Source organism: Vombatus ursinus, unplaced genomic scaffold (assembly GCF_900497805.2).
Source record: "Vombatus ursinus unplaced genomic scaffold, bare-nosed wombat genome assembly UNPS02014809.1, whole genome shotgun sequence".
NCBI lineage: Eukaryota > Metazoa > Chordata > Mammalia > Diprotodontia > Vombatidae > Vombatus > Vombatus ursinus.
This window is the reverse complement of record NW_020954587.1, coordinates 3813154-3825200: the sequence shown is the minus strand read 5'-3', so window position 1 is coordinate 3825200 and position 12047 is coordinate 3813154. Positions and strand designations below refer to the sequence as shown.

The following is a 12047-nucleotide window of genomic DNA, read 5'->3' as shown; positions in this document are numbered from 1 at the left end:
AGAAAACTGCCTGTTCATATCTTTCGACTTGGCTCTTGCTGATATAAATACATGTACATATATAGTATACAGTATATAGTATATAGTATATATATACATATATAGTGTGTGTATATATATATACTATAGTGTATATATATATACACACATAGTATGTATGTGTGTGTATGTGTGTGTGTGTGTGTGTGTGTGTGTGTGTGTGTATATATATATATATATATATGCTGTATCAGAAAAATTTGCTGAAAAGATTTTTCCCCCCACAGTTAACTGGTTGCCTTCTAATTTTAACTGCACTGGTTTTTTATGTGTGAAAAAATTTTATATTTTACATCATCAAAGTTTATTTTTAATTCTGTGATCCTCTCTTGCTTGTTTAATTATGAATTCTTCCCCTATCTATAACTGTGAAAGGCATTTTCTTCCTTGATCCTCTATTTTGCTGATAATGTGTCCTTTTATATCTAAAAGTAATGTATCTAATCTTCACATATAGAGTGAGATATGCTGGTCTAATACTAACTTGTGCCAAAATGCTTTCCAGTTTTCCTAGCAGTTTTTGTCAAATAGTGAGTCTTCAGTGTAGGAGTTAGTGTTTAGGGTCAATCAACTCATTTTACAAATGGGGAAAATGAAGCAGAGAAAGGTTAAGTGACTTGCCCGAGATCAAATAAATTTCTGGGTCAAGAGCTGAATTCAGCTCTCCCTGACTCCAAGTCTAGTTCTCTATCCTGGCTACCACCTGGCCTGCACTTTATGGCACTTCTAAGATCTTTCAAAGATCACTGACAGAAGCTTAATTGCATCTACTGGTTATTTTACTACAATTCTTTTGTTATATGTAACCGGGGCCTCATGTCTTGAACTCAATGGGAACAACTCTATTCTCTCTTGCTATCTTGTCTGGTTTCAGTTCCCTACTAAACATTTTTTTCCTGTCCTCCAATCAAACACTATTTATTCGCATTAGCAGAGAAAACAGAAGCAAAGAATCTAGGGGCTGTGTCCTCACTGCAGCCTGTCATCTTTGTCCCTTCCACCACCAAGCACCAGTGCTATACATTCTTTGACAATCTTCTTGTCCCAAACATAGCTTAAAAACAAAAAACAAACAAAAACTTAGTTTTGTCCCAAGCCTTCATCCCTTGCCTTAGTACATTTTGAACTGTAATGTTTTTCTTATTGTGCATCCACATTTACATTAATCGTTAAATGAATTCTCTGTGCATGGTGGCCATGCTCACAGAATGTGAGCTCCTCAAGTGCGAGGATAGTTTCATTTCTGTCTTTGTACTTTCCGAATCTAGCACAGCAACTAGTACATAGGACGCACTTAGTGCTTCTTTTTGAACTTTCCACCATATGTTTTGCATCCATCTTCCGTCTCATGTTGTTTAAAAATCTGTGGGAATTGACAAGTCTCCTGTGTACCTACACTGACCTCTCTAGAAAGCTCTTGACTCATCAGAATCTTTGTGTTTTCAGAATTTCATTCCTGAATAGTTTCCATCACCCTCATACCAACTTCTTCTATTGGATTTTAGGTAATGAGTTATAACTCCCTGTTGTAAAATCTGCTTTCAAAAACTCTAGCTTTCACATAAAACTATGCTCAACTTTAGTTTTATTTACCACCAACATAGAGTAGAAAATTGCAACAAATATTTAGATAGTTGGAGACCCCAATCTATATGTAAGTAATCTGTGGTACATTCCCTCAACAGTATCAGTTTTGTTTTTCCACACGTGCTTCTCCACTATGATTTTTAGATTTCTTTACATGACTATATCTTAATATATAATTACACTATCCTTTTTATCTATTCTATTCCTTCTGAACATGGTATACCTTTCCATGGAAGAAGTAATTTCTGCCATGTAGCCTAGGTAAATTTTCCCTTAAAAGGTACTGAAACTGTCCTTAAGACTTCAGTGGCCAGCTCATGAGGAGACAGGAATTGTTCTCCTTCAAAGCTTAACTGGTGCACTAACGTGGCCAACACTCAACAGAATCAATGCTGTATCCTTGATAAGTCTCCTTTCTATGCTATGGCTAAGTAACCTTCCTTTTGTTAACTATTAAACGGTCTATGAGTGTCTCATTTCATTCCAATGCAGAATCTGAACCACCAGAATGGCCTGAATCAGGTCTAGACTACAACAACTTCCATGGGATATTTCAGTCATGATTCTCATTCTACTAAGTCTACGAGACTGAATTTGCCTTCTTGATTTAGCATATCTAGTTTACACTATTACCTATAATTTGTGTATACAGAAAATTTATATATTATAGGATGTACACTCACATTTCTAGGCTTCATCTTTTAAAACATTAGATTTTTAGATATATTAACTATTGCTTTATTTCTGCCTATACAGAGGCACTCAAACTGGTGGGTTTAATTAAATAATGATATTTAGCATGGCTTACTATTTATTCAGCTGTATCATTATTTGGGTTATATGATTTTCATGTTTCATCTATTACTTCTTTTGCACTCACTAGGGAAGGGGGTTAGGTAGGGAACTATGTGAATGCAATATAACACGAGAAAGGGCATCAGGGCCCTGCAGGGCCAGAAAGGTGAGTTTTCTTCGCCATGTGTGTTCCCTCTGTGTGTGCCTTTCTATCCTTTCTTCCTATATACGTGCCCACTCATCTCACTGATATTGTGTGTACTCGGGCAATAATGTGCATCACCTTTACAGGTATGAACGTTTTGTAGCTTGTTCTTACTGTGACATCTCACTAAATGTTTTTGATGTGAGCTAACTGTGACTTCTGGCTAACTATTAAAGATGTGTACCAGTGGTGGCATATAATTTTAGAAATTTGGGCCCACAGAGTACCTTGAATCTGATAATTGTCCCACGGGACATTCAACCTACCAGTTTGGGTGCAGGGCTGGGGAAGTAGCCCAGAGAGTGTTCTTCACCGATAATACTTTAAATTTTGTGAAATGCTTTCTACCACAACCACCATGTGGAGCAGTATTTTTATCCCCTATTTTTTTTAACAAACAAGGAAACTGGGGTTCAGAGACTAATTAACTTGCTCATGATCATATATCTAGTTCATTTCAAAAACTTTAGTTAGGAGTAGTCATATGAGCCTATAATCCCAGCTAGCAGGGTGGATGAGGCTGGCAAATCTCTTGAACTTCAGCAGCTGCGGTAGGCAGCAGCTGCTGAGTAGAGGTCCACACTAAGTTTGGCATCAAAACAGTGGGCACTGCAGGTACCAGATTGTCTAAGGAGAGTAAACAACCCAGTTCAAAAATGGAGCAGGCTGAAGCTCCCTTTCAGTAGGGGTTTTATTGCTTCTGCACTTCCAGCCTGGGCAAGATGGGGAAATCAGGGGGAAAAAGCAATACCTTATATTTAGGTAATTTCTTTTCCAAAGTGATCTCAGAGCAGAAAAGGATCGTGTCTGCTTTGAAATCATGCTTACCGCAGTGCAAAGTGTGAATATAGGTGGTCAGTTTGCTAAACTGAATGCTTAAGTAGATGACTGTACTACAAAAGCTGAAATAAATACTATAATCGTAAAAATACATGAGCACACAAAATGATCGGGCAGAGTTATGCTGCCGGAGGCTTAGTAGAAAATGACATGAAACATAGAATTTTACTGCCAGAAATGAGGTGGTCAAACAACTGCTATGCTACAAATGCTACATTCAGCAAAAGTAGCACTCAAGCCACTCTAAGAGACAGGAAGAAAGACACCTCTTATAGTAAGGACAAGCTATCTTGTGAAAGGTTGACCTAAGTAGTAAGTTTATATAGGAGCAAAAACAGTTTATGCATGCACCATGCAGCTGCTTTTCTTCCTCAAAATAACTAGCATGACACACCTATTAGCTCATCCCAGATATCATATTTTTAATAGACTTTGATCTGAACTTTTCAATGGTATTGCATGCTGAGAATACAATTCACCTCCATTTGTTATCCAGACTAGATCAAAGTCAAATATTTCCTTGTATTGCAACCAGTATAGTAATTACCTCTACTCTGTATCGATGCTGAACTTATCTTTAAAAAAAATCAAAATACAACAGTTCTATTCATTCAGAGTATATCGGAGCTATAATCAGAGTTATAAAAGCTAAAAAATTACTAGCTCTATTTTTTTTAAAACAGGGCAGCTGAGGCCAGGAAGATTAACAAGCAGAACATAATAAGGATTCTGAATCACCTAAATATGGTTCTTATTGGAAGTCTAGGCTTTCATGACCTCAATAAGCAATTAAGCATTTGCTCCATATGGATTAGAAGATCACAATAATTTTTAAAAGAATTCCATTGATCAATTCTAATATTAAGAGCTCATGTTTATGAAGCTTTTTAGAGTTTGCAAAGTTCTTTCTTCAAAATAACATTATAAGGTACACAATATACAGTATTATACCTATTTTGGAGAAAAATCTGGATCTTAATGAGGTAAAGTAACTTGCCCAAGTCACGACAGGAGTGCTAGCACCCCATATGCAATGATTTTTGTCTAGCCCACTGTATCTCCACTGCATTTCTTATGTACATTTTCTTCTTTCTTGTAAACTCAACGGAATATGAAGATAATTATTCAAATTTCCTTTGTTTTATATAGTGCATCAGCATTTAAGTCATATTTACTCACTCTAGACAGGAAAATGAAGATATTTATACATCTATCACTGAACAATACCCCATCTTCTCCTTTCCATCCCCAAATTCCTATTCAAATAACTTATATCTAATGAGTTTGATGAATAACTGATGAGTCAAAAACTCATCAACCGGTTCACAACTTTATTGGTTGGGTCCAACAAAACCCAAAGGTCTCTAATTAAAATTCTTCTAGCCTGAGAGTCCCCATCTCTTTGGCAGAAGGTCTCAAGGTTGAAATACTTATCCCTGGGTTATCCCTGGTTGTTATAATCCTAAGTCTAGGTCAGTTTATTTATTCAAAAAGTATTTACTGAGCATTCCTGCATGCACAAAACTGGGTCTGAGCTATGGTAATTTTTTTTTAAAGTATAAGCTATTATCCTTGCTTTCAAGGATCTTAGAAGCCAACTGGAGAAACCAGAGAATGAAAAACTATAATAAAAGGCAATGTTGTCTTAATTGGTGAGTAGTACAAATAGTAATTTATAGGAATAAAATAAATAAATAAAATAATAGGAATTCAGAGAGAGAGAGAAATTGGTGTGGTCTAGGGGGTTAATACAAAGTTTCATGAGGGACAATGGATTTAAGCTAGGTCAAAGACAAGATGAAGAAAACATGTTTCAGGACATAATAAGAGAGATGGTCCAAAAGTCCATTTGGGTTCAAGTCCTGCTCTCTTGACACATCTTGTCTGTGTGACCTTGGACCTGTCACTTAACCTCTCAATGCTCTAGGCAACTCGCTAAGGCTTTAAGTGGCAGAGAAGGTGCCAACCTATATTGGTAGAGCATATATCCTCACTAGGAAGTTCTCTATACCAATGAAATCAAAGTCCAGTCTCTGTAAATCTAGGTTACTATTCAATAAGGCTTAAGCGTATTTTTTTGAAGGGTAGGGAGAGGTACTCCAAACTGAACTAGTCCACTGGTTCCACCAGACATTGTGGCAGTGGTAGAGGAAGAATGAGAACCAGAATCAACTTCATCTCATTGGGAAACTCAGGACTAGAGAGAAGAAATGAGAAATTAATCTGAATCTCCTCAGGGTCTCTTTCAACAGATACACATGTCCCCATTTGTTCCACACCCAAACTCAAAAAATCCACTGAACTCTCCTTTCCAAAACCAACGCAGAATCAGTTTACTACCTACCTAGCTACTGTACATCTGGGTCTCTATAACACAACCTTTAACCTAAGGCCAAGACTAAAATGTGCTTTAACCAGGCCTACTATGTTTTCACTTGAATTCTGAGCTCTTCCTAGATTGTCTAGTTAGAACTTAGACCAGAACCACACTCACCTCTTGGGTAATATCATGGTAATAAAGTCCCTTATTCTTCCCAGGGCCATTGCTAAAAAGAAAATTTCTTTAACACCAAAAAGCTGTTTTTTCACATTCCTTAGACTGAAAGGTTCTTTTCAGAAGCACAGATTCAATGAAAAAAAGTTAAGGTTTTTTGAAAAATAAAAATTTTTATCCCCCAGTGCATTCAGGATTTTAGCTACATGAAGATGGAAAAAATCCAGCCAAGAAGGAAAATAAATCTCTCATGAAAGGGGGAACAACAAAAATCAGTCTTAAAAGCAGCAGAGATAGAAATTGCTGGTAAATTATATATACATAAAATATATATGCATACATACACACATGGCACTACCATTTCAGGCTAGAAAGATAACAAAAATAAGGATGGACAAGTGAAAGAAAGATTTTATGTATTATTTTCTAAATAAGTTTCTATTTTGATTTTAAAATTAGATCTTCCAAAAAGAACTATCAATTCTTCTTAAGTGAAAGATGAGTTTAAGATATTACATTCCAAGTTCAATGAATATTCTAACTTTTCTAATTTTTTATGGGATGGGAAAAATCAACTCCAATATGTCTAGGTATGGGAAATTTTGCTTTAAAAATCTGGCTTTAAAAATAAAACTATTTTTATGTTATTAAGTAATTTTTATTTTTTTTGGTGAGGCAATTAGGGTTAAGTGACTTGCCCAGGGCCACACAGCTAGTGAGTGTTATGTGTCTGAGGCTGCATTTGAACTCTGGACCTCCTGACACCAGGGCCGGTGCTCCATCCACTGTGCCATCTAGCTGCCCCTATTAAGTCATTTTTAATTTGAATGCCCAACAGCAAAACCTTAAATATTAATCAATTTAAAAAATTTGTCACATATGCTGGGAAACATAATCCTCACTCTTAAGCATGAGAGGTTTGGAATTTTTGAGGTATTTTCCCTTAAAAACTAGGACAAGTTTTATATAAAAAGCATTAACATTTTACTCATTATATAAAATTCCTTGGATACCCTAATCTATATAATTTGTCATTAATTTAACTAATATTATCACTAAATCGTAGGATTACAAATCATCCAGTCCATCCTTCTTCCCTAAACTGTTAGCAGTATCACCTTCAAGTCACCTCAGCCATACTGGAATCTATTTTTAAAGACCCTCCTGACTCTCAAGGATTTGAAATAAGTCAGGAGAACCTCTCATGCTAAATAAACCATGAGTCCATAAAAATAGGCCATTTGTTAGTATGTAAATACAAGCTATTATTAGAATGTTTTTCCTCCAAAATGTAAACATCAAAACAAAAACATACAAATAAATGGTACCATGAAAAGAGCCCTGGCTTTGGATTTGAACTTAAATCAAATCCCAGCTCTACTCACTACACTGAGCTCGTCTTTTTTATGTCTAAAATGAGGGGGTCTAATTCAATGGCCCCAGAGTTCCCTTCCTGCTCCAGAGCTATTATCCTAAGTTAAATAAAGCATCAGCTTACACAGCATGTAAGGGAAGATACTTAAACTGAAAGACCGCTGTCACTATTTAACTTGTCTACTTGGGCACAAACATCATACAAGGATCTCATTGTCTACCTTTGCTCTTCTTGAAAACCATTCACACCACCTAAGAGAATAAATGTATGCCACCTTGTTGCAAATAAAGCAGAATAAATGAGTACAGAATTTTGATAGTATTGATCCAGATTTAAGTCACATAGAAGAATAGTTGAATGAAAGACAAAGCTATCTACTGACACAAAATTAGCCCTAAGAAAATCATGAGTCAATTCCTGCACTATAATAACTATACAACTATAATAACTATAAAAGTCAGGCAAATAAATATACACACAGTACAAGACATGAGTGCGTCACCTTTTACACTCTACCCAGGTCTAGTTCCTGCTTCACTGACAGCAGTGACTAAAGAGTGTGTTGTATTTGTACACTGGGATGCCAGAACTGGATTACTTAACCCAGGACAGCAGTAACTCTAGGTCTGGTACCACCTCCCAGGTCAAAAACATCTATCTATAAAATACTATTATACTCCACACACGGTGGCAGGCCTGCAAATATAAAGATTTTAAAATGAGAGGCAAGCTACTGCCCACAGTGTTTCAGGGGACAGGGAGGTGGTAGAAAATGACCTGAACAGAGATAAGAATAACACAAAGTAAGAAGTGAAGGGGGCAAAGGAGAGATCCAAAGGCCCTTTGAAACTCTGAGAGGGAAGACAACACTTTCAAACTTAAAGAATCAGAGAAAGGTTCTTGTGCGAGGGAGCACCTGAGCTGAACCTTGAAGAAGTGTACTTTTGAAAGACAATGGTGAAGAAATGAGTACCAGAAAGGGAGTGCAGCTCATGTAAGAATTTTCCTAAATTTTTCCAGAAATGAAAAATATCCCTATAGTAACTGACTTGAGAGGAAGCAGCAGAAAGCTAAATTTTGCTGAGCTCCAAAACCCCAAAGAAATGGAACAGTGGGCTCACCTCTGCCAGACCTCCTACACAGCCTGGCACTATAAATATGACAGATGCAAACAGCAGGTGGCCAATCACTGAAGAAAAATTCTGTTGAAGACTCAGTGTATTGAAAGCTGATCTTTTGGGACAGCAGAAGAGAGGCTATTCTGAGTAATTCCCAAATTGATCTCAATTTCCCCAATGCCACTGAGAGTCACTACATTATTTTAAGACCAAGGAGACAACACAAAGATATAATCCCTAACCAATCTTTTCACCACATTTCTCTAGGAAAAAAAAAGACACAAAAACTCTAAAACAACTCTTTATTAATTTTCTGTTATATCCATTTCAGTCAAACCAGACCTTTCCATAAAAATTTCGAATTCGAGTATCAACAAAACTAGGTAAAGTCCTCCCAGTACTTACTGAAAATCTGCTAGAAAAAAAAAAAACACACACTACTAGAAAAATCATTAGAACAATCATTTTTTACATAGAAACATAAGAAATAACAATGATTTAGCTTAAAATGGCTTTTAATTGTTTTTAGAGAGTTGAAGGTATTTGAATCAAGTTCCTAATATCTTTTGCTATGGCTATAAGATACAAAGTCATTCTTGATTAACATATCTTCAAATCTTCTAGATTATACTTAGAATGGTATTTGAGATAGCTTATGCAACAATAACTACCATAGAACTGAAAGGGAGGAAGAGAAAAGGGAATAAAGATATGGAGCCAAAAAGGAAAGGAATAGAGGAACTTAGGGGGGAAGCAAGATATATTAAGGGGGGAAGGAAGATGGTTATATGTACAGTGAAAAAAGACATTAAGATTTAGATAGTCCTATGAGGATGTCTTTATTAACAATGATATTTTATCATAAATTCTATTTTTCCTAGAAGTAAACATAGTTACCTAAATCAATTACATTACATCCAAATCTGAAAACAAAGCATACATGGGAAAAGGAAGGAATTTTAGTAATTTTTTAAAAAAATTAATGCAAAGTAGATCAAGGAAATGGCTGCTATGAACTTAAAACAATTAACAACCCACATTTCCAGCAATTAAATAAAATGGTATTAGGGCTATCAACATTGGTCTAACATATGGTTTTATTGGTAAAATAAAACCTTTTTTTTTTTTTTTTTTTGCTCATCTTCCTATTCACCAATTAAGGATCTACCCCTCCCCCAATCAAACAGCTGAGAGACATTGGCATGTGCTACCTTGATACCACTTATGTCATTGATCTAAGGAATGAGAGACTACCATTCTAGAAAGATTTGTGAATCCTGGGGCAGCCAGACTTCTTGTTGTTTGGTTTTTTTTTTTTTTAAATCACATTAATTGTTGTTTTTTAATCCTTTTTTCTTTCTATAGATAACAATTTTTTTTCAGCCATTACAAGTGGATTGCTTCATTCAGAACTGAGTTACATCTGTCAGATATATCTTTGTGCACTGTCACAAAGCAAAATTAGGGCAAATGGGGGGGGGGCTGAAGGTTGGCTAAGCAAATCAGAGACAATATAGGTTTTTTCTGCAGTCTCGATTTACAAGGTGGCTGACTGAAAGAGTGAATGACCCAGATCGCAGAAAGAAAAAGGTCGGGTTACATCTACACCCATTGATGAAACATTGGGCTTTTACATTATTAGGTAGCCAGCTTGGGGGTTTATGACCTCAAGTATAAGTTTGGACTTTCAGCACCAAAGCAAATGAGGAACGCGAAATCTTTAAATTTCACCCGAAGCTATTTACTCTGTAAATCCCCCCCCAAAAAAGAGCCTCACTGCAATGTCACCTCTGCACCTCTCACATGAGCAGATTGGAATGAGATAAGACATAAGCTCTAACTAACCACCAGTGAGCCTCCCCACCCCCTCCTCCCGCCCCCCCATCACCCAATAAGCCTCAAAGGAGGTGCACCTTCCCAATGCCAGCCCCCACCCCCAGCACCCGGGCTGAGTCCGTGTATGACGTCACCCTTCTGCATTAAACCCTGAAACCCTGCCGCCGGGAATGGAAAGGGATGGATTACACCCGCGACAACCATAGCGGAGTGGAGAAGCCACCACTGTCACCAGCTGATTTGGGAACAAGATTTATTCTTCAGAAAGGAAGGAAAAGGACCGTGAAAGAGGGTGGGAGAAATGTGCTATTCGCAAAACAGGAGGGGGTGGTGAGGGGGTGGAGATGGGGAGGGGGGCGGTCTAGGAGCTGCGACTGCTTATAGTCACTGAAGATGTTCGACGTGCACCTGCAAACATTTCTTGGAAAAACAACAAATCCCCTTCTCAGACGGTGGGTCCTTGGTTGTCCAGGTCCTCAGGTGGGCTCCGCAGGGCTGATTGTTCCCACTCTGGATTCAGGGCTCCCACCCACAGCCAGTTCAGCTCACGATGCCCCCTCTTCTCCCCCCCCGCCCCCCGTGGGTACCCGGAAAATAGAGAATACCCAGGAATACCCAAGCCAGTTCGAAGGGTCTTCTTCGGGGAAACAGCTCCTGTAAGGGGGAGTGGGGGGGAATCTGCCTCTCACAGCTTCATTAGGAGCAAACGCAGGGGCGGAGACGCGAGTGGGTGTCGATCACAGTCAAGTGGGGAGGGGGGATAAAACCGAACCTCGCAACTTTCTTCGGGGGCGTCAGTCTCATCCTCTTACTCTCCCTCCTCCCCCCTCCCAGAACGGAGGCAAGAAGAAACCTTGGAAACAGCAGGGACCCCCAAAAGACTGCACCACCTCCCACTCCTCTCGGGCTCCGACCCCCACATCCTCCCCCCCGCAAGTGCCCGGACTCTGAACAAGGCGGGCACCCACGATGTCTGGTGCTGCAGCAATGCCACCCGACAACCGAAATGCCACCCACCCCCCGCGCTGGTGCTGGAGCTGGAGCTGGTACCGGAGCTAGCGCAGCCTCCCCCACCGAGGCTGCTGCTGCAAGCCCTCTCTCCCACCCCCAGTGCAGCTGCACCAGCAGCAGCAGCCCCCGCGCGGGGGGCGCAGGGTTCCCCCCCCCGGCCCCCCCCCCCGGCGTCCGTCCTGATCCCCAAGCCCACACGGACTGACCGACGGACAGTCCGGGCAACCCAGTCCCCGCCCCCGCTTCCCCTCTCCTTGCGCCCGGGGCGGGGGGCGCGGCGAAGGTACTCACCCAGAAAACGAAGGAGTAGATGATGAGGAGGGTTTTGAGACAGGTTATCACGGGTTTGGTCTCCATTCTCCTCGATGCCATACTACAGAAGCTCGGGCAGCTGCTGGGCGGGCGGGAGGAGGGGAGGTGGGTGGATGGGGGTGGGAGCGAGAGAGCGAGCGCGAGAGCGAGTGTGTGGGGTGGGTGCGCGCGCGCGCGCCGGAGGAGGGGGGAGGAGGAGCACGAGAGCGCGTGTGTGCGGTGTGCGCACGCGCGCGCGAGCGCACCGGAGGGAAGGAGGGAGGGGCGCGGGCGCGAGCGCGGGGCCGCCTCTGCTGTTACCTCGCTGCTTCCCGGGTTCCTGCGCTCCGCCTGCCCTCTGCAGCACCGGCGTGGCCGACGCTTACCGTCTCTATCTCCGTGAGGCCAAAGCCACACCACCCTTCTGGGCTCGGCCCAGCTCCCCGGCTGCAGCCG

At 40.2% G+C, this 12047-nt stretch overlaps 1 protein-coding gene across 1 annotated transcript in view; it reads right to left on the bottom strand.

Annotated features, from left to right (window-relative positions):
* The window catches only part of TSPAN7 (tetraspanin 7), a 121551-nt gene extending 109825 nt beyond the window's left edge, over positions 1–11726 (bottom strand). The window contains exon 1 of the mRNA XM_027875629.1: positions 11592–11726. Within this exon, the coding sequence (XP_027731430.1) occupies positions 11592–11672 (81 nt within the window). The 5' untranslated portion in view covers positions 11673–11726. The remainder of the gene's footprint in view (positions 1–11591) is intronic.
* Between the last annotated feature and the right edge of the window lie 321 nt (positions 11727–12047).